The 27844-nt window shown below is 44.4% G+C and overlaps 1 protein-coding gene across 2 annotated transcripts in view; it reads right to left on the bottom strand.

The window, feature by feature from the left end:
- Nucleotides 1-27844, bottom strand: part of syt1a (synaptotagmin Ia) — a 183920-nt gene that overhangs the window by 96394 nt on the left and 59682 nt on the right. For both annotated transcript variants that reach the window (XM_060903782.1, XM_060903783.1), the window contains exon 2: nucleotides 3097-3285. In XM_060903782.1, coding sequence (XP_060759765.1) covers nucleotides 3097-3259 — 163 coding nt within the window. In that variant the 5' untranslated portion in view covers nucleotides 3260-3285. The remainder of the gene's footprint in view (nucleotides 1-3096; nucleotides 3286-27844) is intronic.

The following is a 27844-nucleotide window of genomic DNA, read 5'->3' as shown; positions in this document are numbered from 1 at the left end:
ACTGTATGGCGAGGAATACAGAGAAAACTGCCTGGTGCCTACAGTGAAACATGGTGGTGGCAGTGTCCTTATGTGGGGCTGCATGAGTGCTGCTGGTGTCGGGGAGCTGCAGTTCATTGATGGCATCATTAATTCACAGACATATTGCTCTATACTGAAAGAGAAGATGCTACCATCACTCCGTGCCCTTGGTCGTCGTGCACTTTTCCAACATGACTAAACACACATCTAAGGCCACTGTTGGATTTCTGAAGAAGAACAGGGTGAAAGTGATTCAGTGGCCGAGTATGTCTCCTGATCTGAACCCAATCGAACACCTATGGGGAATTCTGAAGAGACAAGTTGAGCATCGCTCTCCATCCAGCATCCAGTCACTAAAAGAGGTCATTGTTGAAGAATGGAAAAAGATTGATGTTGCAAAATGTCGCCAACTTGTTCATTCCATGCCTAGAAGACTTGGTGCTGCCATTAAAAATCATGGAGGCCAGACAAAGTACTAGATGGAGTAGTTTTTGTTGTGGGGTGTACTCATTTTTGCACCACCCTAATTTGAGTAAAACTGAAAAAATGTGTAATCTAAATTATATTATTAACCTTACTTTCACATTATAAGTTAAACAGATGTTATATTAAACTTTGTCTTGTCAACATTTTGGAAATTGTTTGTGTTCACTGAGATATTGTTTAAAATGTTACTTTTCAAAGGGGGTGCATTCATTTACGCTCAGCACTGTATATAAACTCTCTCTGTATCTCCTTTTTTCTCTCTCGCACATGTCTTTCTTTCTCTCATCTCCTTTTTCTCTCTCTTTCTTTCTCTCTCCTTGTCTTTCTCTCTTTCTCTTTCCCTCATGCATCATCTGTCTCTCCTACCGATCTTTTAGACTTTTTCTCTCTACTGAACTTCCTCTAAATTTCTTTCTTTAAATCTTCTCTCTCTCTCTGTCTGTCTGTCTCATCATTTTCTACTCTCATCCCTCTTTTTACTCTTACTCATTATACTGTATCTGTCTCTTTTTTTTCCTTCTTTACGCTCATTTCCCACTTCTAGCTTTCTCTGTCTGTTTCACGTGACTTTAATCCCACTCTCTATCTTTCTTTCTGTCTGGATGTTCCCAGTCGGAGCATAAACAAGCTCCAATTAGTTCAAAATGCAGCAGCGAGAGTCCTTACTCGAACGAGGAGATACGACCCCATCGCGCCTGTCTTATCCACACTGCGTTGGCTCACAGGCACATTTCGTATTGATTAGAAAATACTACTATTGACCTTTAAAGCACTGAATGGTCTTGCGCCACAGTACCTGAGTGAACTTCTGGTCCTTTATGACCCGCCACGCCTACTTAGACTACCATTCAAAAGTTTGGGGTCACCCAGACAATTTTGTGTTTTCCATGAAAAGTCACACTTTTATTTCCCACCATAAGTTGTAAAATGAATAGAAAATATAGTCGAGACATTTTTCTGGCCATTTTGAGCATTTAATCGACCCCACAAATGTGATGCTCCAGAAACTCAATCTGCTCAAAGGAAGGTCAGTTTTATAGCTTCTCTAAAGAGCTCAACTGTTTTCAGCTGTGCTAACATGATTGTACAAGGGTTTTCTAATCATCCATTAGCCTTCTGAGGCAATGAGCAAACACATTGTACCATTAGAACACTGGAGTGAGAGTTGCTGGAAATGGGCCTCTATACACCTATGGAGATATTGCACCAAAAACCAGACATTTGCAGCTAGAATAGTCATTTACCACATTAGCAATGTATAGAGTGGATTTCTGATTAGTTTAAAGTGATCTTCATTGAAAAGAACAGTGCTTTTCTTTCAAAAATAAGGACATTTCAAAGTGACCCCAAACTTTTGAACGGTAGTGTAGATCAAAAGGTGCTGGTTATTTGTTGGTACCTCGTATAGTGAAGGCTACATCAGGGGGCGGAGCCTTTTCTTACAAAGTCCCACAGTTATGGAACAGCCTTCCAAGTAATGTTCGGGAATCAGACACAGTCTCAGCGTTTAAGTCTCGGCTGAAAACATATCTGTTTAGTCAAGCCTTTTGTTAATGGTGTTTATGAGGTAAAGGAGCAGATCTGGAGGATCCTCATGCATAGAGTGTTTTTGGTAAACTGGGGTGTATGGATGCTGTTCCCCCCCACACTCTCACACATTTACTTCGAGTTTGTTGACGGTGTAGTGGCTGCTGCTTTATGTCCCGGGGCTCCGTCATGTCTGTGTTATCTTCTGGCTCTCCCTTTTAGTTATGCTGTCATAGTTAGCCTCGCCAGAGTCCCTGCTTTCACTCAGTACACAATGTATACTGTTCTTACTCATCAGGTGACATTAGGCATACCTAACAACCTGTGTGTTCTCTCTCTTCTCCGCCCCTCCGTCTGCCTGTCCCTCTGAGTTACATGTCAATCCTGAGATCGAGATGCTGAACTCTTCTGCTCCTCGGACCTGCCTGATCCATCCTGATGCCCTCCTTTTGGCTGGAGTCTCATCATATCGCTCTTGTAGAGGACGGCCCCCATATGGACAGTCGAAAGTCACACTTGGAAGACGCTCTGGACTCTTACAGTAATGCTTTTTTGTCTGAGGACTACAGTTGAATTACTAACTCTAGGACTGCGGTTGTCATGAACAGTTTTGCACTCGAGTTTCCATCAATGAAGAGTTTATAACATCAACAAAACTGACTTCATGTTAAACTATAAGGAATTTCGTGGTTCCACAGTTGTACTCTGTGACTCTATAGGACACTGTTATAGAAGTGAGTTATTTATAATCACGCTATCTGTTATCACCCAAATGAGGATGGGTTCCCTTTAGAGTCTGGTTCCTCTCGAGGTTTCTTCCTCATGTCGTCTGAGGGAGTTTTTCCTTGCCACAGTTGCCACAGGCTTGCTCATTGGGGCTAGATTAGGGATAAAATTAGCTCGTGTTTACTGTAAAGCCTTTAATTTTCTGTAACGCTGCTTTGTGACAATGTCTACTGTTAAACGCACGAAACAAATAAACTTGACTTTCTCTCCATTTTCTCTCTCTCTTTACCAACTGTCTGTCCTCCAGTATCATGATCGTGTGTGTTTCTGACTCACGTGGGATTTTGTGGAGTTCATTCATGAACTTGTCCTTGAATTTGGAGAAACCCTCATTTTTGGGCGGGGCCGCTCCGGGAGAGGACGACTCAGTGCTGTTGTTTCGAACCTCTGGCTCAGCACTCGGCACTGGGTTCCCCACTAACGCCTCCCGCCGACTCATCACTACAGTCTACAGCCAGGCACTAGCTGAGAGACAGACAGGGAGACAGACAGACAGACAGACAGACAGATCAGTCATCATTCATTACGCTGGATGAATTCTCAGAGTCATTCTCATGATGACTCACTGAAATGATTCAATTTAATATTTGGCTCTTGACTCATCACTCTTCTAAACTGCTAGAAACAGTCCGATTCATTTCACCTCGTCAATCAATCAAGTGTGCTCATTAGAATATTAGGCCACACCCACTCAGACAGTTCAGCTGGATGCTTCTTCACTTCTCCATCGCGTGTTTTGTTCGTTCAGAATTTTTGCTGGATGGTGAAACGACACTCAGGTTTGGGAACTTTTTCATGTTTCACACTTTCTTTGTCTGAAACTGAAGGTGGTTACCATAGAAACGGTCTAGAAGTTGACTTCACAGCCAGTTTCGGTCAAGAACACAATGTCATCACGGGGGAAAATAATAATTTCCACCCTGATTGTGTCAGTCGGTGATCTTTATGGCTCTGTGAGTTTTTCTCCATCTGCTTCAGTCTGTTATTATTCACAATGAGAGGGGGATCATTGCAGATGAGAGGAGAAAGAGAGAGACTGAGAGAGACAGAAAGAGAGAGAGAGGGAGAGAGAGACAGACAGAGAGAGGGAGATAGAGAGAAAGAGAGAGGGAGTTAAAGAGAGAGAGAGAGAGGGAAAGAGAGATAGATAGAGAGAGGGAGATAAAGAGAGAGAGAGGGAGATAAAGAGAGAGAGGGAAAGAGAGAGAGATAGAGAGGGAGATAAAGAGAGGAAGATAGATAGAGAGACAGAGAGAGAGGGAAAGAGAGAGAGAGAAAGGAAGAGAGAGAGGGAGATAGAGAGAGAGACAGAGAGAGAGGGAGATAGAGAGAAAGAGAGAGGGAGTTAAAGAGAGAGAGAGAGAGAGAGGGAAAGAGAGATAGATAGAGAGAGGGAGATAAAGAGAGAGAGAGAGGGAAAGAGAGAGATAGAGAGGGAGATAAAGAGAGGGAGATAGATAGAGAGACAGAGAGAGAGGGAAAGAGAGAGAGAGAAAGGAAGAGAGAGAGAGGGAGATAGGGAGAGAGACAGAGAGAGAGAGGGAGATAGAGAGAGGGGGAGAGAGAGAGAGAGAGAGAGAAAGGAAGAGAAAAAAGGGAGAGGGAGATAGAGAGATGGCACTGGATGAGAACGGAGGAGGAAAAACACCATGAAACACAGGTACACATCAGCCCACTGTGGGCGTGTCCCAAGCCACACCCCCATACACTACACGGTCCACATGAACGCCATACAGTGGAAGTTGCTGCTCTTCTGGTCACTGTGGAAAATACATACAGCTGTGTGTGTGTGTGTGTGTGTGTGTGTGTGTGTACACTGAGGGGTTTTTCCGTGTTGCCCTTGTTAACGTCATGGTGTTTGTCCTTGTCTATGACAGGTTGTAATTAGTGTTGTGGTGAAGTGTTTACACAGCTGACTTCATTCACTCTTTCAGACAGGTACAGAGAGATAGAGAGATGAAAAATACGACAATAAAAGATAAGGACAGGAAAAATAAATCGAGACAAAGGGTGAGTGAAGAAAATGAAACAGATAGATGAGAGGAGGACAAAAGGAAAGATAAAAAAGAAAGAGGGCTATTCAGGTAGACAGATAAAATGGGGGGGGGGGGTCAAGAAGATAGGGAGAGATACGTCCTAACAGAGAAAGAGAGAGACAAAAAACAAAGAAAAAAACAAAATGCAATAAAAGTTATAAACAGAGAGAGAGAGAGAGAGAGAGAGAGAGAGGAGTGTACTAATAAAGACAGACAGAAAAAGAACAGAGAAAGAAACCAAAAAAGAGACAGAGAGATAGTCTAAGAGAGAGAGTGAGGGATGTGTAGAGAGGGACAGATAGAGAATGAGGGATGGGTAGAAAGAGACAGACAGACAGACAGACAGAGGAGGTTTGAGGGTGATCAGGACTGACAGCAGCTCCTGATGACATGTTAAATTATTCGTTCAGGACGTGGGCGGGCCAAGCTGAATTCTGGGAGTGTGGAGGAGGACGAGAGAGAGCTCTCTCCCTCTCTCTCTCCCTCTGTCACTCCCTCCCTCCCTCCCTCTCTCTCTCTCTCTCCCTCTCTAGAGAGTTCTCTGAATACTGCTAATGTGCACCTGTACAGTTTAGCTTCTCTCTCACAGTGACTCACATTTTTACATTAAAGTCTCAGTAGAGAGTTGTAATTACACACACACACACACACACACACACACACACACACGCACACACACAAAAGAAAATATCTCTTTATAAAGTGTGTGAGGGGCTGAGCGATGAGGATCAGAGTGTAATTATCACCTGCCTGCACTAATGAACATCGCAGTGCTGCTGAAAGGACAGACCATCATCAGATAAACACCTACACACTGCATCGAACACCCACAATCTCCATCAAACTCCCACACTCTCCGTCAAACACCATCAAACTCCCACAATCTCCGTCAAGCACCCACACTCTCCGTCAAACACCATCAAACTCCCACACTCTCCGTCAAACACCATCAAACACCCACAATCTCCGTCAAGCACCCACACTCTCTGTCAAACACCATCAAACACCCACACACTCCGTCAAACACCATCAAACTCCCACACTCTCCGTCAAACACCATCAAACACCCACACTCTCCGTCAAACACCATCAAACTCCCACACTCTCCGTCAAACACCATCAAACACCCACACTCTCCGTCAAACACCATCAAACACCCACACTCTCCGTCAAACACCATCAAACACCCACACTCTCCGTCAAACACCATCAAACTCCCACACTCTCCGTCAAACACCATCAAACACCCACACTCTCCGTCAAACACCATCAAACACCCACACTCTCCATCAAGCACCCACACGCTCCGTCAAACACCATCAAACACCCACACTCTCCGTCAAGCACCCACACTCTCCGTCAAATGCCCACATTCTCTGTCAAACACCCACACTCTCTGTCAAACACCATCAAACACCTACACTCTCCACCAAACACCATCAAACTTCCACATTCTCCATCAAACACCCACAATCTCCGTCACTCATACACTCTCCGTTAAACACCATCGAACACCCACACACTCTGTCAGACACCCACATTCTCCGTCAAACACCCACACTCTCTGTCAAACACCTACACTCTCCACCAAAAATCATCGAACATCCACATTCTCCATCAAACACCCACAGTCTCCGTCAAACTCATACACTCTCCATTAAACACCATTGAACACCCACACTCTCCGTCAGACACCCACACTCTCTGTCAAATAACCACACTCTCCATCAAACACCTATACTCTCCATCAAACTCATACACTCTCCACCAAAAACCATCGAACATCCACATTCTCCATCAAACACACATTCTCCATCAAACACCCACAATCTCTGTCAAACTCATACAGTCTCCGTCAAACACCATCGAACACCCACACACTCCATCAAACACCAAACTCCCACACTCTCCGTCAAACACCATCAAACTCCCACAATCTCCGTCAAGCACCCACACTCTCCGTCAAACACCATCAAACTCCCACACTCTCCATCAAACACCATCAAACACCCACAATGTCCGTCAAGCACCCACACTCTCCGTCAAACACCATCAAACACCCACACACTCCGTCAAACACCATCAAACTCCCACACTCTCCGTCAAACACCATCAAACACCCACACTCTCCGTCAAACACCATCAAACACCCACACTCTCCGTCAAACACCATCAAACACCCACACTCTTCATCAAGCACCCACACGCTCCGTCAAACACCATCAAACACCCACACTCTCCGTCAAGCACCCACACTCTCCGTCAAATGCCCACATTCTCTGTCAAACACCCACACTCTCTGTCAAACACCATCAAACACCTACACTCTCCACCAAACACCATCAAACTTCCACATTCTCCATCAAACACCCACAATCTCCGTCACTCATACACTGTCCGTTAAACACCATCGAACACCCACACACTCTGTCAGACACCCACATTCTCCGTCAAACACCCACACTCTCTGTCAAACACCTACACTCTCCACCAAAAATCATCGAACATCCACATTCTCCATCAAACACCCACAGTCTCCGTCAAACTCATACACTCTCCATTAAACACCATTGAACACCCACACTCTCCGTCAGACACCCACACTCTCTGTCAAATAACCACACTCTCCATCAAACACCTATACTCTCCATCAAACTCATACACTCTCCACCAAAAACCATCGAACATCCACATTCTCCATCAAACACACATTCTCCATCAAACACCCACAATCTCTGTCAAACTCATACAGTCTCCATCAAACACCATCGAACACCCACACACTCCATCAAACACCAAACTCCCACACTCTCCGTCAAACACCATCAAACTCCCACACTCTCTGTCAAACACCATCAAACTCCCACACTCTCCGTCAAACACCATCAAACTCCCACACTCTCTGTCAAACACCATCAAACACCCACACTCTCCGTCAAGCACCCACACTCTCCGTCAAACACCATCAAACACCCACACTCTCTGTCAAGCACCCACATGCTCCATTAAACACCATCAAACTCCCACACTCTCTGTCAAACACCATCAAACACCCACACTCTCTGTCAAACACCATCAAACACCCACACTCTCCGTCAAGCACCCACACGCTCCGTCAAACACCATCAAACACCCACACTCTCCGTCAAATGCCCACATTCTCTGTCAAACACCCACACTCTCTGTCAAACACCATCAAACACCCACACTCTCCGTCAAACACCATCAAACACCCACACTCTCCACCAAACACCATCAAACTTCCACATTCTCCATCAAACACCCACAATCTCCGTCACTCATACACTCTCCGTTAAACACCATCGAACACCCACACTCTCTGTCAGACACCCACATTCTCCGTCAAACACCCACACTCTCCGTCAAACACCTACACTCTCCACCAAAAATCATCGAACATCCACATTCTCCATCAAACACCCACAGTCTCCGTCAAACTCATACACTCTCCATTAAACACCATTGAACACCCACACTCTCCGTCAGACACCCACACCCTCTGTCAAATAACCACACTCTCCATCAAACACCTATACTCTCCATCAAACTCATAAACTCTCCACCAAAAACCATCGAACATCCACATTCTCCATCAAACACACATTCTCCATCAAGCACCCACAATCTCCGTCAAACTCATACAGTCTCCGTCAAACACCATCGAACACCCACACTCTCTGTCAGACACCCACATCCTCCATCAAACACCCACATTCTCCATCAAACACCCACACTCTCCGTCAAATGCCTACACTCTCCATCAAACGCCATTGAACACCCACATTCTCCATCGACCACCCACACTCTCCATCAAACACCTACACTCTCTATCAAACACTATCAAACACCCACACTCTCCGTCAGACACCCACGCTCTCTGTCAAATGCCTACACTCTCTGTCAAACACAATCGAAAGTGCACATTCTCCATCAAACACGCACACTCTCTATCAAACACCTACAGTCTCCGTCAAACACCATTGAACACCCACACTCTCCATCAGACACCCACACTCTCCATTAAACACCTATACTCTCCGTCAAACACCATCAAACACCCACACTCTCCGTCAAACACCGACACTGTCCGTTAAACACCATCAAACACCTACACTCTCTGTCAAACACCATCGAACACCCACATTCTCCATTGAACACCCACACTCTCTGTCAAACACCTACAGTCTCCATCAAACGACATCAAAAACCTACAGTCTTTCTTAAACACTATCAAACACCTACACTTTATCAAATTTCATTCAAAAATAAGTCCCTAATTCACCATCAAATATCAAATTAAATTGCAGAATCTGCAGAACGTCTTTGCTACGTCCCAAGGAAAATGTTGATGATGACCTTTATTAGATGGAAATGTCAGTGTTTGTTGGTGAATGTTCATGTTTCAAGGTTGGTGTGTGATAGAGTGTCAGGGTGTGATGGTGAACGTCACTGTGTGATGGACAATGTTGGTGTGTGAAGGTGAATGTTGGTGTTTGATGGTGAGTGTTGGTGTTTGATGGTCAATATCGGTGTGCGATGGTGAATGTCAGGGTGTAATGGTGAATGTTGGTGTTTGATGGAAAATGTTGGTTTGTGAAGGTGAGTGTTGGTGTTTGATGGCTTACAGTAATGCTTTTATGGCTGAGGACTACAGTTGACTTGCTAACTTTAGGACTGCAGTTGTCATGAACAGTTTTGCACTCAAGTTTCCATCAGTGAAGAGTTTATAACATCAACGAAACTGACTTCATGTTAAAACTGTTAATGTTATAGTCATGCTGTCTGTTGTTGCCCAAATGAGGATGGGTTCCCTTTTGAGTCTGGTTCCTCTCGAGGTTTCTTCCTCATGTCGTCTGAGGGAGTTTTTCCTTGCCACCGTCGCCACAGGCTTGCTCATTGGGGATAGATTAGGGATAAAATTAGCTCATGTTTTAAGTCATTCAAATTCTGTAAAGCTACTTTGTGACAATGTTTATTGTTAAAAGCGCTATACAAATAAACTTGACTTTGATGGAGAGTGTTGGTGTGTGATGGTGAATGTCAGTATGTGATGGTGAGTGTTGGTGTGTGATGGTGAATGTTAGTGTTTAATGGTGAATGTTGGTGTGTGATGGTGAATGTCAGCATGTCAGTGTGTGATGTGAATGTTGGTGTTTGATGGTGAGTGTTGGTGTGTGATGGTGAGTGTTGGTGTGTGATGGTGAATGTCAGTGTGTGATGGTGAGTGTTGGTGTTTAATGGTCAATGTTGGTGTGTGATGGTGAATGTTGGTGTTTGATGGTGAGTTTTGGTGTGTGATGGTGAATGTTGGTGTTTAATGGTGAATGTTGGTGTTTGATGGTGAGTGTTGGTGTGTGATGGTGAATGTTGGTGTTTAATGGTGAATGTTGGTGTGTGATGGTGAATGTCAGTGTGTGATGTGAATGTTGGTGTTTGATGGTGAGTGTTGGTGTGTGATGGTGAATGTTAGTGTTTAATGGTGAATGTTGGTGTGTGATGGTGAATGTCGGTGTGTGATCTGAATGTTGGTGTTTGATGGTGAGTGTTGGTGTGTGATGGTGAATGTTAGTGTTTAATGGTGAATGTCAGTGTGTGATGGTGAGTGTTGGTGTTTAATGGTCAATGTTGGTGTGTGATGGTGAATGTTGGTGTTTGATGGTGAGTGTTGGTGTGTGATGGTGAGTGTTGGTGTGTGATGGTGAATGTCAGTGTGTGATGGTGAGTGTTGGTGTTTAATGGTCAATGTTGGTGTGTGATGGTGAATGTTGGTGTTTGATGGTGAGTGTTGGTGTGTGATGGTGAGTGTTGGTGTGTGATGGTGAGTGTTGGTGCTTAATGGTGAGTGTTGGTGTGTGATGGTGAGTGTTGGTGTGTGATGGTGAATGTCAGTGTGTGATGGTGAGTGTTGGTGTTTAATGGTCAGTGTTGGTGTGTGATGGTGAGTGTTGGTGTGTGATGGTGAATGTTGGTGCTTAATGGTGAGTGTTGGTGTGTGATGGTGAGTGTTGGTGTGTGATGGTGAATGTTGGTGTTTAATGGTGAGTGTTGGTGTGTGATGGTGAGTGTTGGTGTTTGATGGTGAGTGTTGGTGTGTGATGGTGAATGTTGGTGTTTAATGGTGAGTGTTGGTGTGTGATGGTGAGTGTTGGTGTGTGATGGTGAGTGTTGGTGTGTGATGGTGAGTGTTGGTGTTTGATGGTGAGTGTTGGTGTGTGATGGTGAATGTTGGTGTTTGATGGTGAGTGTTGGTGTTTGATGGTGAGTGTTGGTGTGTGATGGTGAGTGTTGGTGTGTGATGGTGAGTGTTGGTGTTTGATGGTGAGTGTTGGTGTTTGATGGTGAGTGGCGAACGCGTTTAGCTTGGGGGACATGGAAAACAAGCTAAACGCATTCGCCACGTCATGCTATAGGGTTATGCTTAACATAAAGCGCCTAGACCATGTGAGCAACGCCTGGATTTACAAGTTGACCAACACTCAACCCCTAATCACCACAGTGAGGCAGCGTCAACTCTGACTCCTGGGGCATGTACTCAGAATGCCTGTGGGGGAACCATGCCGGACATATGCCCTGTATGTACCAACGCACAGCAAAAGGCGCCCAGGACGCCAGCAGCTCAACTTCCTGGGCTATATCAGGTCTCTGTTGGGAGATTCTGAGGGCGACTTGCGGCCGGAAGACATTGCTGACCTGGTGACAGATCGTTGATCGTGGAGAAGACTGGTGGTCGACTGCAGCGCAGCCGGACGATGATGATGATGGTGAGTGTTGGTGTGTGATGGTGAGTGTCAGTGTGTGATGGTGAATGCAGGTGTTTGTTCTTGAGTATTTGTTATTCTCCTGTTTCCTGGAATGCTCATTTGGTTTCTAAGAAGTACTCCATCAGTTCCACTGTGAAAGACTTCATAAAATACCATCTGTTCTGGTATGTAAACTGAATTCAATCCATTAAAATTATTTTAATGTAATTAATTCTACAATTATAAGCAAGTAATTATCATTAGTTATTACAGAGCTATGAAATAAGTTCACTACCACCAATAATAAACAAAATATTGTGTGTGTGTGTGTGTTTAAACAAAAGAGTTGACGCACAAAACAATCTTTGCCAAAGATCTCTGATTATATCTGTGTTTAAAGTCAGCACTTTGCCTTTACACACCTCCTTGAAGCTGATACTGAATGATTCATCTCTCTCTCTCCCCGTCTCTCTTTACAAAGCTGAAGTTTTATGAAAAGAGCTCCAGAGCTCCAATCAACGAAAACACAAAAATAAGAACACAGAAATCCCTGAACAGCACGCTGCTCTGATTTTATTTCCCGTCCCGTTGTCATTTATTGATCCATTTTAAATTCACCATTACTCTCGCAACAATCCTCAGTTTAGACAAAAAGTTTAAGATCACACGTTTATTCAATAAAAGATTACTTTAAATATGTTTCTCTGATAGTTTTGCTGGTACAGCACATGATTGTTACTATAGTAACCTGTGCTAGTGTGTGTGTGTGTACAGCATGTGAGTCAAAGCTCATCCATTTCTTTCTCTCACTTTAAGAACACATCTCTGAAATGTCAGAACTCTGAGATCCGAACCCAAATCCCATCTCTCCCACTTCTCCAGGTTTTATGAAAGTGTAAAAGCTTTACCCAATTATCACTCTAGTAGGAGGTGCAGTACCACTCTCACGACACACACACACACACACACACACACCCTCTATGCTGGCGTTTCAGCACCAGAGGCTTGATTTAGTTCCTGAGTTCTCACTTCTCCAGAAATAACCCCATTTCTCTAAAACGCAGTGTTCCACGGGTTCTGGGTTTTATCACTGAAACGTTTCTACAAAATAAATCTCTTTCATTTTCATGCTTTTTAAAATATTAAAATATATTTTTAAATTAGATAAAAAAAAATCTTTTCCAGTTCCCACTCTCAAATTCCCACTGTTTTAAGATTTTTTGGGGGGGCTTTTTTCACCTTTATTGGATAGGACAGCGTAGAGACTGGAGAGGAAATGAGCTGGAGAGAGAGATGGGGAGGGATCGGGAAATGACCTCGGGTTGGAATCAAACCCGGGTCCCCGGATTTATGGTATGGCGCCTTAGTCGACTGAGCCACAGCGCCTCCAAATTCCCACTGTTCTCCAGTTCCCACTGTTCTTCAGTTACAATTGTTCTCCAGTTCTCTCCATTCTCCAGTTCCCTCTGTTCTCAAATTCCCACCATTCTCCAGTTCTCTCTGTTCTCCATTTCCACTGTTTTACCCATTCTGACTGTTCTCCAGTCCCCAGTCTTCAGTTTGTTTTTTTCCTCCATTTTCCACTGTTCTCTAATGTACATGGTTCTCCAGTCTTCTGTGTTTTCCCGTTTCCACTCTTGTTTGGTTGAAGTTTTTCCTTGTTTCTGGTATTTTCTAGTTCTCGGTGTTCTTTAATTTTCCAGTAACACGGGGGTTTGAGGAATCCTGTGGAGGAGCAGTTGGATACTCTGTGTGTTTGCGAATGTGTTCAGGTGTAAATGAGATGAGGGTGTGTGTGTGTGTGTGTGTGGTTACAGCAGTCCTGCTGATGAGGACACGCACTGTGTTCATTTTACACTCACACCTCTGTGTGTCCTTGAAACCCCATAAAATGCCAAAACACCCTTCTGAGCAGAACATCACACCTCCCCGAGTGAAACCCTTCCGGGCCGAGAGAAATCCGAAAACCTGATTTGAGTCATCGGTCATGTGACCATCATCACATGAATTAGAACCGAATGTGTCTGTGAGCAGATCTGAAATAACGGCTTTCCCTCCTGTGTTTCTGTTCGGAGATTTCTGCGTTCCTCAGATCAAGTAATTTCTATTTTCCTCATTTTCAGTATTCCCTCATTACTAGTTTTCCCGCATTTCAGTATTCCCATGAAATTTCACGAGTAAAGGAATCGTGAAATTTCGTGGGAATACTGAAATGTGGGAATTACTTAGTAATTTTAGTTAGTAATTTTCCCATTTTCCGATGGCTGCCTGGTTCCATAAATGTTCCATAACCAAGTTTCCTAGTTTCCTTATTCATTATTTCCTTTAATGTTTTTCGATTTTCAATGTCCCATAATTTCCTTGTTTTTTAAAAATCTTTTACGTTTTCATCTTTTTTCCAGTTTTCAGTCTTTCCCCGTATTCCTGCTGTTTCCTAGCAACTAGTTTTCCTCATTTCTATTGTTTTCTGATATTCTCTTTTGAGCAGTATTCCAAGTTTCCTCTGCCCTTAATTTCACAGCATCCTAGCTGAAGATTCCCTCCTTCCCAATGTTCTCTAGCCTCCAGTTTCTTGTTTCTAGTTTCCCCCAGTTTAGAATATTTCATAGTTTCCAGTTTTCCTTGTGTCCTAGCTCCATATTTTCCAATATTTCCCAGGTTTATTGCTTCCTGGTGTAATTAAAGCCAATCTGTAGGTTTTTCTGTGTTTCCATTTTTCATTTACACAAAAATTCCATTATTTGTCTTCGTTTAATCTCCAACATTATATCGTCTCCACTACTCACTCTCTCTCTCTCTCTCTCTGATGGATTAAGAGATGGATTTATCGATCAGTTGCTCGAGTTTAATTTTAATCACACACTTATTCTTTTCCATGTGCTCATCTTTATCTCTTCCTGTGTTGTTTGATAAACCTGTTACATGTGATAATTCTCATCCTGTTCTGGATGGCTCTCGGCGCCGTGTTTGTCCCTGAAACCCAGTCCATGATTCTTCTGTAATAAAGTTAGCGATGGTGTGTGACGGAGCCTCCGTTCTGTAACAGGACACGAGTGTGCAGTCTGTCTCATTAGCTTTAATGCTCTAATGTTTCCTGAATGTTAATTTTTAAAATTTCCCCAGTCCGAATGAAATCCTGGTTAAACTGGAATACCAGCAGCTCTTCCCACACTCAGGGCTCCACCCAACGTTCTGTGGAACATTACGATGAGATAGGAGATGGGGCAGCGGCAGGAATGGGATGGACAGTAATAGGACTTTTGAACCAAAACCAAAGGGAATCTTCAAATCCAGGCCCAGTTAGTGGTCATGCTTTTTCCCAGTGATCCCGTTTTCCCTGTGCTCCGGTATTCCTGTGTAGTTTCCAGGGTTCCCAGTTTTCCAGTGTTTCTCAGAGCCCTGTGCTCCCAAGTTTCAGTCATTACCCAGTTTCCAGTGTTTCCTAAATTCCCTGTTCATTTGTTTGACATTCCATAGGTTTACAGCATTCCTGGTTTCCACCATTCCCTAATTTCCACACTTGCTAGTTTTCAGCATTTCCATTTATTTTCAAGTCTTCCCTACATCCCTGTGTCCCCATTTTCCTTTTGCTTTGTTTGTAAAATTCCAGATTTAGTAATCCTAGTTTTCTATTCCCTGGATCCCATGTTCCCATTTCCAGCATTCCGGTTTTGCTCAGTACCAGCAGTCCTGAGTTTCCAGTGCCCCCGGTTTCTTTGTTCTTCACTTTTCCAGTTTTGCGTTCCCTACTTCCAGATATTTTGTAACATTCCTAGCTTCCGTTGTTTACTAATTCGTTTTCTTCCTGCCTTGTTTTTTTTTTTGCATTCCATAGTTTTAATGTTCAGAGTTTTGTATTCCGTAGTTTCTTTGTTTCCTCTTTAACAGCATTACTGGATTCCAGCACGTCTCTAATATCCTGAATTTCCTGAATTCTGCACTTACATTATTCTGTAGTTCACAGTGCTTCTTATCTTCCAGAGCTCTTTTTCAGCGTTCGCTGGATTTCAGGGTTTGCAGGTTTTTACATACCGTATTTTCCAGGGTTCCCTTTATTATACCGTTCACGCGTCTGTGGTTTCCAAATTAATTGCTTGAAATCCAAGCACATGTCAAACATCCCTTGCTATCTGGGGAACACAGCTGGAGGTTTGGAATATCGATTTGTTTTCACTCTCCTTGGGGAGTGTGCGGGCGTGTCACAAATCACCAAACCCCCTCATTCCTGCAGGCTCCATAGCCTTTTTGTGGCCCTTTCTTGCTCTCACTAGATGTCATTGTGTGGCGTATAAAAGCGAGAGAAGTGCACTATTCTGCCTTTATCAGGAGGAGGATATTAAAAGGGTGGGAATTGTTCAACTCGTATAAAGAGAAACATCTTTATCACCAAATGAAACAATGAAACCTTCATCATCCAGTTTCTGCGTAATTTCCTTGCATCACAGCTTTTCCTTATTAACCTCCTCCAGAAGGAAATAATAAACTGCAGTTTTTAATTCAAGCTGAAGCTTTTAGTGCACTCGAGGGTCCGCATCCTCACAGCGCTCAACAAAGAGCCGAGGAGCTTTCAGCACCACAACCACCAGATAACATCACACACGGAGAGGAGAAGCTCCATTAGAGAGAAACACACAGACACACTCTGCTTCAACATCACACATCATCTGTGTATCAATATGCATCGACTTCACCTCCATCTTTCATCCTCTCACACTCTCTCTCACTCCATCTTTGTCTCTCTCCCCCTTTCTCTCTCTCCCTCTCACTCTATCTTTCTCTCTCTCCCTCTCTCGTTGTCTCTCTCTGTCTTTGTCTCTCTCCCCCTCTCTCTGTCTCTCTCTCACTCTCTCTGTCTCTCTCTCTCTGTCTCTCTCTCACTATCTTTATCTCTCTCTCTCTCTCTCTCTCTCACTCTTTCTCTTTGTCTCTCTCCCTGTCTCTCTCAGTCTCTCTCACTCTTTGTCTTTCTCTCTGTCTCTCTCACTATCTTTTTCTCTCTGTCTCTCTCTCACTCTCTCTTTGTCTCTCCCTGTCTCTCTCTCACTCTATCTCACTCTCTTTATCTCACTTTGTCTCTCTCACTCTATCTTTGACTCTCACTCTTTGTCTCTCGCTGTCTCTCACTATCTTTTTCTCTCTGTCTCTGTCTCTCTTTCACTCTCTCTGTCTCTCTCTCACTCTTTCTTTCTCTCTCTGTCTCTCTCTTTGTCTCTCTCACTATCTTTCTCTCTCTCTGTCTCTCTCTCTCACTCTATCTTTGTCTCTCTCGGTCTCTCCCACTCTATCTTTATCTCTCTCCCTGTCTCTCTCTCACTCTCTCTTTGTCTCTCTCTCTCACTATCTTTTTCTCTCTGTCTCTCACTCTCTCTTTGTCTCTCTCTTTGTCTCTCTCTCTGTCTCTTCCACTCTCTCTTTGTCTCTGTCTCTCTCACTCTCTCTGTCTCACTCTATCTTTATCTCTCTCTCTGTCTCTCACTCTATCTTTGTCTCTCTGTCTCTCTCTCACTCTCTCTTTGTCTCTCACTGTCTCTCTCTCACTATCTTTTTCTCTCTGTCTCTCTCCCACTCTATCTTTATCTTTCTCTGTCTCTCTCTCACTCTCTCTGTCTCACTCTCTTTGTCTTTCTCTGTCTCTCTCACTCTCTCACTCTATCTCTCTGTCTCTCTCACTCTCTCTTTGTCTCTCTCTCTGTCTCTCTCACTATCTTTTTCTCTCTGTCTCTCACTCTTTCTTTATCTCTCTCTGTCTCTCTCACTATCTTTTTCTCTGTCTCTCACACTCTCTTTGTCTCTCTCTGTCTCTCTCACTCTCTTTATCTCACTCTCTGTCTCTCTCTCAAACTCTCTCTTTGTCTCTCGCTGTCTCTCTCTCACTATCTTTTTCTCTCTGTCTCTCACTCTTTCTTTATCTCTCTCTGTCTCTCTCTCTTTGTCTCTCTCTGTCTCTCTCTCACTCTATCTTTATCTCTCTGTATTTCACTCTCTATGTCTCTCTCTCTGTCTTTCTCTCACTCTCTGTTTCTCTCTCTCACTCTTTCTTTATCTCTCTCTCTGTCTCTCTCACTATCTTTTTCTCTCTCTCTCTCTTTCTCTCTCTCTATCTCTCCCACTCTATCTTTATATCTCTCTCTCTGTCTCTCTCTCACTCTCTCTTTGTATCTCTCTCTCTCACTCTATCTTTGTCTCTCTCTCTGTCTCTCTCTCATTATCTTTTTCTCTCTGTCTCTCTCACTCTCTCTTTGTCTCTCTCTGTCTCTCCCACTCTCTCTTTGTCTCTCTCACTCTCTCTGTCTCACTCTATCTTTATCTCTCTCTCTGTCTCTCTCACTCTTTGTCTCTCTGTCTCTCTCACTCTCTCTTTGTCTCTCGCTGTCTCTCTCTCACTATCTTTTTCTCTCTGTCTCTCTCACTCTCTCTTTGTCTCTCGCTGTCTCTCTCACTATCTTTTTCTCTCTGTCTCTCTCTCACTCTCTCTTTAATTCTCTCTCTCTGTCTCTCTCTCACTCTATCTCTCTGTGTCTTTCTCTCACTCTCTCTTTGTGTCTGTCTCTGTCTCTCTCTCACTATCTTTTTCTCTCTATCTCTCTCACTCTCTCTTTGTCTCTCTCTGTCTCTCCCACTCTCTCTTTGTCTCTCTCTCTCTCTCTCTCTCTCTCTCTCTCTCTCTCTCACTCTATCTTTGTCTCTCTCTCTCTGTCTCTCTCACTATTTTTTTCTCTCTGTCTCTCTCTCACTCTCTCACTCTCTGTCTCTCTCACTCTATCTTTGTCTCTCTGTCTCTCTCTCACTCTCTCTTTGTCTCTCGCTGTCTCTCTCTCTGTCTCTCTCTCTCTTTGTCTCTCTCTGTCTCTTTGTCTCTCTCTCACTCTTACTTTATCTCTCTCTCTCTTTCTTTATCTCTCTCTCGCACTCTGTCTCTCTCTCTCTGTCTCTCACTCTATCTTTGTCTCTCTCTCTCTCTGTCTCTCTCACTATCTTTTTCTCTCTGTCTCTCTCTCACTCTCTCTTTGTCTCTCTCTCGGTCTCTCACTCTCTCTTTGTCTCTCACTGTCTCTCACTATCTTTTTCTCTCTGTCTCTCTCTCACTCTCTCTTTATCTCTCTCTCTGTCTCTCTCTCACTCTGTCTCTCTCACTCTCTCTATCTCTCTCTGTCTTTCTCTCACTCTCTCTTTGTTTCTCTCTCTGTCTCTCTCTCACTATCTTTTTCTCTCTATCTCTCTCACTCTCTCACTCTCTCTTTGTCTCTCTCTGTCTCTCTCTCTCTCACTCTATCTTTGCCTTTGTTTCTGTCTCTCTCTCACTATCTTTTTCTCTCTCTCTCTCTTTCTCTCTCTCTGTCTCTCCCACTCTATCTTTATATCTCTCTCTGTCTCTCTCTCACTCTTTGTCTCTCTCTCTGTCTCTCTCTCATTATCTTTTTCTCTCTGTCTCTCTCTCACTCTCTCTTTGTCTCTCTCTGTCTCTCCCACTCTCTCTTTGTCTCTCTCACTCTCTCTGTCTCACTCTCTCTGTCTCACTCTATCTTTATCTCTCTCTCTGTCTCTCTCACTCTTTGTCTCTCTGTCTCTCTCACTCTCTCTTTGTCTCTCGCTGTCTCTCTCTCACTATCTTTTTCTCTCTGTCTCTGTCTCTCTTTGTCTCTCTCACTCTTACTTTATCTCTCTCTCTCTTTCTTTATCTCTCTCTCGCACTCTGTCTCTATCTCTCTCTGTCTCTCTCTCTCTTTCTGTCAGATCGATAGGAATTACCTTTCTGTTGCCATTTTTAGTCACTGTAACTGGAGAACGTTCGCATCGGATCATTCTTTCTTTCTGTATTTATTTTTTACAGTGTGACCGTGACATTGTTCTGTTTCTGATCAGCTCATTTATCAGAGAGAGAGAGAGAGAGAGAGAGAGAGAGAGATGTGTTAAATTTAGTATTGAACACTGTGTGTGTTGAGGTTACAGTAAAATAATGTAACAAATTGAGTCACTTTTAAAACCTGAATTGGACTATTTTATTTTCCGATAATGCATTCAGGTTACCTAACACACACTAACGCTCACCAACAAACACTAACACTCACTAACACACACTAACGCTCACCAACACACACTAACACACACTAACGCTCACCAACACACACTAACACACACTAACGCTCACCAACACACACTAACACACACTAACGCTCACCAACACACACTAACACACACTAACGCTCACCAACACACACTAACACACACTAACGCTCACCAACACACACTAACACACACTAACGCTCACCAACACACACTAACGCTCACCAACACACACTAACACACACTAACACTCACCAACACACACTAACGCTCACCAACACACACTAACGCTCACCAACACACACTAACACACACTAACGCTCACCAACACACACTAACACACACTAACGCTCACCAACACACACTAACGCTCACCAACATACACTAACACACACTAACGCTCACCAACACACACTAACACACACTAATGCTCACCAACACACACTAACACACACTAATGCTCACCAACACACACTAACACACACTAACGCTCACCAACACACACTAACACACACTAACGCTCACCAACACACACTAACACACACTAACGCTCACCAACACACACTAACACACACTAACGCTCACCAACACACACTAACACACACTAACGCTCACCAACACACACTAACACACACTAACGCTCACCAACACACACTAACACACACTAACGCTCACCAACACACACTAACACACACTAACACTCACCAACACACACTAACGCTCACCAACACACACTAACATACACTAACGCTCACCAACACACACTAACACACACTAACACTCACCAACACACACTAACGCTCACCAACACACACTAACGCTCACCAACACACACTAACACACACTAACGCTCACCAACACACACTAACACACACTAACGCTCACCAACACACACTAACACTCACCAACACACACTAACACACACTAACGCTCACCAACACACACTAACACACACTAACGCTCACCAACACACACTAACGCTCACCAACATACACTAACACACACTAACGCTCACCAACACACACTAACACACACTAATGCTCACCAACACACACTAACACACACTAATGCTCACCAACACACACTAACACACACTAACGCTCACCAACACACACTAACACACACTAACGCTCACCAACACACACTAACACTCACCAACACACACTAACACACACTAACGCTCACCAACACACACTAACACACACTAACGCTCACCAACACACACTAACGCTCACCAACATACACTAACACACACTAACGCTCACCAACACACACTAACACACACTAACGCTCACCAACACACACTAACGCTCACCAACACACACTAACACACACTAACACTCACCAACACACACTAACACACACTAACGCTCACCAACACACACTAACACACACTAACACACACTAACGCTCACCAACACACACTAACGCTCACCAACACACACTAACACACACTAATGCTCACCAACACACACTAACACACACTAACGCTCACCAACACACACTAACACACACTAATGCTCACCAACACACACACACTAATGCTCACCAGCACACACACACTAATGCTCACCAGCACACACACTAATGCTCACCAGCACACACACTAATGCTCACCAGCACACACACACTAATGCTCACTAACACACACACACTAATGCTCACCAACACACACACACTAATGCTCACCAACACACACACACTAATGCTCACTAACACACACACACACACACACACACACACACACACACACACACACACACACACACACTAATGTTCACCAACACACACACACTAATGCTCACCAACACACACTAACACACAATTCCTTTAATTATATACAAATGACCAACACACACCTCTCTCAGGTATGTGACAAATAATTCCCTCAGACACACACCGAGGTGTGAACGTTTCACTTGACTGGGCCATCTCACACACACACACACACACACACACACACACACACACACACACACACACACACACACACACACACACACCATCTGCTTTCAATCCCCAACAATACAGAAGAACTCCAGAGGCTCTGAGAGGCTTTAATACTGCGCTTTTAAAAGCACCAGCACATTTCTGGCCCTGATTTTCTCTCTGAGCGAGAAATTTAAATTAGCCTGTTAATTAATTAGGCACGGACGAGTGGAGCGACCATAATGACGGGGAGAGAGAGAGAGAGAGAGAGAGGTGGTGATATATCGATAGAAGGGAATGGGGGGAAAACAGGATATTTTCTGTCTCATCCTTTGGCAAATCTTGTGTCTAAGGTAGAACCTGGAGTGTGTGTGTGTGTGTGTGTGTGTGAGATTATTTGGGGGGTAGCTGCCACTCTTATTAATTCATTACATCATTAAGATTTAGACACTAAAATAGTTTACATGGGGTGGCACGGTGGTGTAGTGGTTAGCGCTGTCACCTCACAGCAAGAAGGTCCTGGGTTCGAGCCCCGTGGCCGGCGAGGGCCTTTCTGTGCGGAGTTTGCATGTTCTCCCCGTGTCCACGTGGGTTTCCTCCGGGTGCTCCGGTTTCCCCCACAGTCCAAAGACATGCAGGTTAGGTTAACTGGTGACTCTAAATTGACTGTAGGTGTGAATGTGAGTGTGAATGGTTGTCTGTGTCTATGTGTCAGCCCTGTGATGACCTGGCGACTTGTCCAGGGTGAACCCCGCCTTTCGCCCGTAGTCAGCTGGGATAGGCTCCAGCTTGCCTGCGACCCTGTAGAACAGGATAAAGCGGCTACAGATAATGAGATGAGATGAGATAGTTTACATGCACAATTTCTTTGAAAGATGTTGTTTAAAGCAGTTCATAAGAAATCTTTTTTCGTATCGTCCCTAATCAAAGTCAAAGCCCCTCCCGTACCAGGACCTGCTCTTCCCAGGCGGTCTCCTGTCCTGGTACTAACCAGGCCCTTAAGGCACATGGGGCATCACTGATCTCCGTTTCGATAGCCCTCGGCCTCTCGCCTGTTACAGAGCTGGGGTTACAGTGGGGGCGGGCCCTCCGGTAACCGCGAAAGTTTGACTTCCCTCTTACGTCTGTATTGCAGTGCATCGCCAGATGGCAGCGGTATCATCCCTAATAAATACTGTTCACTGACCTGATGTTAGCTATAAACTCATCTAATGTTCTCTAAACACACTAATAGATTTTATTTCATATCAATAAACCGAAAACATTCTCCCTTTACCCTGACAGGAAAGTGAGGATCCTTTGACGAAATGAGAGATTACTCATGCGAAGTAGGGAAGGGGCGGAGCTTTGGAGAATTCAGCTCTATCACTGTGGTTCCGAGGAATCGTTCCGGATTCATATGTCGATTGGCTCAAGGCCCTTTTTTATTTAGGGGGAAAAACAGACTTGGCGTGTTTTTGAGAGACAGATTGCATTCGCGTACTCCGATGTTACAGTGAGGTCTTGCGCAAAACAGGTGAAGACTGACAGGTCTGGATACGGCTAATAAATACTTTAATAACATTTTATTAGTGAGCTGCTGAGTGCACAGTGTGAAACTGCAAAGTAAAAAAAATGAGTAAAAGGAAACACAAAAATTGCAAAAAACAACCACCCCAAAACAAAAAGGTCTCAAATATCATAAAGTTTTTCCGCTCGCATGAGGTGGTTTTTCAGCCGATTCAATAAAGCAATATTTCGCAAAACTGAAACGGAAACGCATTTTCCGCATTTAAGCCACATGACATGAAGAGCAAACTTATTACTCAGCAGAAACACAGACCATTCGCAATTTGTCCACATTTTTAAAATATTGCTTCTATTTTGCACAAAACCGCAATGGAAATGCGGCTAATAACAGATCTGAACTCACACTCAGCAGAGTCATGCAACACCAAATCATCTCAACTCAAACGACATTAATGACCTTTGGTTTTTAGAGGTCAGAGGTTAAAATGGACCGAGGCTCACTTATTTTTAAAAGGTAACAGAACGACCATCATCACAGTCTTCATAGTCTCGCACTTGAGCTAGCATGGCTAACGTGTACTGCTACAGCTAAACCCGAACCCCCTCGACAAGAGCAACATCAATATCAAGGGAAAAACGTCAGTGATGTGAAATTCAGGAAGAGAAAGAGTGCTGCGTAGAGACGAATGAGATCATCCGAGTTACCCATTATCGCTGTATTGTGGGTGAATTATAGGAGGTGAAAGCTGTAATTATTATAAACACAGAATCTGCATGTGGAAAAGAAAAATACATAACGACCCCCTGCACCCTGACTCAAAACGCCTGATTGAGTTTTGTTTCTTTGTGAAAAGAAATGAAAATGAAGACAGAGGTCAAGTAGGACGAACAGGAAGTGGAGAAAAAGAGAAAAGAGGCGGGACTTTTCCATTATGAGAAAATCACCCCCGAAGCGTTCCCAATTGACCCCGTGGTGACGAGGCCCTCCGTCTGTGAGAGAGCAGAGTGGCTTTCAATCAGAGATCATTGTTCTTCCAGGAAGCTGGAGCTCCAGCAGCACTGCGCTCGTTAAGCAGATGCTGAGAACTGCACGCGCTTTACTTTATTCTGCTCATTAAAAGGATGCTTCAGGAGAGAAAAGTCAATTTTACACAAATGTTCCAGTTAAATATAATCGATGAGCCAAAATGTTCTGGAGTTAAGAAAAGAAATACACTTTTTAAGGTGTAAGAGCTTTGAGGCTAGCGTGAGGAATTAGCAAAGACAGAAGATGGGGATGTGGGTTACGCCTTTGATGCCATATAAGGACATGTGGGCATGTCATTGAGCCAAAAGATGCAAATTAATGCATGACTGAGTAGATATGGCTTGAACATCACCGGTGGGAAATGTGGGTGTGTCCTTAAGACCATACATGGGGAATGTGGGTGTGTCATTAAGACCATATATAGCGAATGTGGGTGTGTCCTTTAGGCCATACATTGGTAAAGTGGGTGTGTCCTTGAGACCATACACGGGAATGTGGGTGTGTCCTTTAGACAATATACAGGGAATGTGGGTGTCCTTAATGCCATACATGGGGAATGTGGGCGTGTCCTTAAGGCCATACATGATGAATGTGGGTGTGTCCTTAAAACCATACATGGGGAATGGGGGTGCGTCCTTAAGCCCATACACAGGGAAAGGGAATGTGGGTGCGTCCTTAAGGCCATACACGGGGAATGTGGGTGTGTCCTTTAGACAATATATAGGGAATGTGGGTGTGTCAATGCCATACATGGGGAATGTGGGCATGTCCTTAAGGCCATACATGGGGAATGTGGGTGTGTCCTTAAGCACATACACAGGCAATTTGGGTGTGTCCTTAAGACCATACATGAGGAATATGGGTGTGTCCTTAAGACCATACATGGGGAATGTGGGTGTGTCCTTCAGACCATATACGGGGAATGTGGGTATGTCCTTTAGTCCATACATTGAGAATGTGGGTGTGTCCTTAAGACAATATATAGGGAACGTGGGTGTGTCCTTAATGCCATACATGGGGAATCTGGGTGTGTCCTTAAGCCCATATACAAGCAATTTGGGTGTGTCTTTAAGACCATACACGGGGAATGTGGGTGTGTCCTTAAGACCATACATGGGGAATGTGGATTTGTCCTTAAAACCATACACGGGGAATGTGGGTGTGTCCTTAAGATCATACATGGGGAAGGTGGATGTGTACTTCAGCCCATACACAGGGAATGTGGATGTGTCCTTAAAACCAATCACGGGTAATGTGGGTGTGTCCTTAACCCCATACACAGGGAATGTGGGTGTGTCCTTAAGCCCATACACGAGGAATGTGGGTGTGTCCTTAAGCCCATACACAGGGAAAGGGAATGTGGGTGCATCTATCCATAGCATAGAAAATCGCTACGTTTCAATTTGTGTAACTGAACTTGTTTCATGTCACTGGTCATATAAACCTATGTAAGCAGGAAAAACGCGGAAGAGTTTGGTCGCATCTAACTACAGCCCCAAAAAATACCATTGGCCATACTGAGCCTAGCTACATTGCTAACAGGAGCGACAGCGCGTCTCACTGCATCTGACTGACTGGGAGGTCGCGCAAAGCTCGGAGAGGTACGGAGCAGCTCGTCTCAATTCAGATAAGAGCATATTTCATTATGGAAGTACGGTGGACTGTTCCTTTAAGACCATACATGAGGAATGTGGGTGCATCCTTAAGGCCATACACAGGGAAAATGGGTGTGTCATTAAGACCATATATAGGGAATGTGGGTGTGTCCTATCGGCCATACATTGGGAATGAGGGTGTGTCCTTTCGGCCATACACAGGGAATGTGGGTGTGTCCTTAAGACCATACACAGGGAATGTGGGCGTGTCCTTAAGACCAAAAACAGGTAATGTGGATGTGTTCTTAAGACCATACACAGGGAATGTGGGTGTGTCCTTAAGAACATACATGGGAATGTGGGTGTGTCCTTTAGACCATACACGGCGAGTGTGGGTGTGTCCTTAACACCATACATGAGGAATGTGGGTGTGTCCTTAAGACCATATATCGGGAATGTGGGTGTGTCACTTAGGGAATGTGGGTGTGTCCCTAAGACCATGCACAGGGAATGTGGGTGTGTCCTTAAGATCATACAAGTGGAATGTGGATGTGTCCCTCATACCATACATGGGGAACGTGGGTGGGTCCCTCAGACCATACATGGGGAATGTGGGTGTGTCCTTAAGACCATACACGGGGAATGTGGGTGTGTCCTTAAGACCATACATGGGGAATGTGGGTGTGTCCTTAAGACCATACACGGGGAATGTGGGTGTGTCCTTAAGACCATACATGGGGAATGTGGGTGTGTCCTTAAGGCCATATAGGGAATGTGGGTGTGTCCCTAAGACCATGCACAGGGAATGTGGGTGTGTCCTTAAGACCATACAAGTGGAATGTGGATGTGTCCCTCATACCATACATGGGGAACGTGGGTGGGTCCCTCAGACCATACATGGGGAATGTGGGTGTGTCCTTAAGACCATACACGGGGAATGTGGGTGTGTCCTTAAGACCATACACAGGGAATGTGGGTGTGTCCTTAAGACCATACACGGGGAATGTGGGTGTGTCCTTAAGACCATACATGGGGAATGTGGGTGTGTCCTTAAGACCATACACAGGGAACATGGGTGTGTCCTTAAGACCATACACGGGGAATGTGGGTGTGTCCTTAAGACCATGCATGGAGAATGTGGGTGTGTCCTTTAGACAATATATAGGGAATGTGGGCGTGTCAATGCCATACATGGGGAATGTGGGCATGTCCTTAAGGCCATACATGGGGAATGTGGGTGTGTCCTTAAGCACATACACAGGCAATTTGGGTGTGTCCTTAAGACCATACATGAGGAATATGGGTGTGTCCTTAAGAACATACATGGGGAATGTGGGTGTGTCCTTCAGACCATATACGGGGAATGTGGGTATGTCCTTTAGTCCATACATTGAGAATGTGGGTGTGTCCTTAAGACAATATATAGGGAACGTGGGTGTGTCCTTAATGCCATACATGGGGAATCTGGGTGTGTCCTTAAGCCCATACACAAGCAATTTGGGTGTGTCTTTAAGACCATACACGGGGAATGTGGGTGTGTCCTTAAGACCATACATGGGGAATGTGGATTTGTCCTTAAAACCATACACGGGGAATGTGGGTGTGTCCTTAAGATCATACATGGGGAAGGTGGATGTGTCCTTCAGCCCATACACAGGGAATGTGGATGTGTCCTTAAAACCAATCACGGGTAATGTGGGTGTGTCCTTAACCCCATACACAGGGAATGTGGGTGTGTCCTTAAGCCCATACACGAGGAATGTGGGTGTGTCCTTAAGCCCATACACAGGGAAAGGGAATGTGGGTGCATCTATCCATAGCATAGAAAATCACTACGTTTCAATTTGTGTAACTGAACTTGTTTCATGTCACTGGTCATATAAACCTATGTAAGCAGGAAAAACGCAGAAGAGTTTGGTCGCATCTAACTACAGCCCCAAAAAATACCATTGGCCATACTGAGCCTAGATACATTGCTAACAGGAGCGACAGCGCGTCTCACTGCATCTGACTGACTGGGAGGTCGCGCAAAGCTCGGAGAGGTACGGAGCAGCTCGTCTCAATTCAGATAAGAGCATATTTCATTATGGAAGTACGGTGGAC

The sequence above is a fragment of the Neoarius graeffei genome, chromosome 21 (genome assembly GCF_027579695.1).
Source record: "Neoarius graeffei isolate fNeoGra1 chromosome 21, fNeoGra1.pri, whole genome shotgun sequence".
NCBI classification, from domain to species: Eukaryota; Metazoa; Chordata; class Actinopteri; order Siluriformes; family Ariidae; genus Neoarius; species Neoarius graeffei.
Note: the sequence above shows the minus strand (reverse complement) of the source record. Positions and strands in the feature narration are given on the sequence as shown.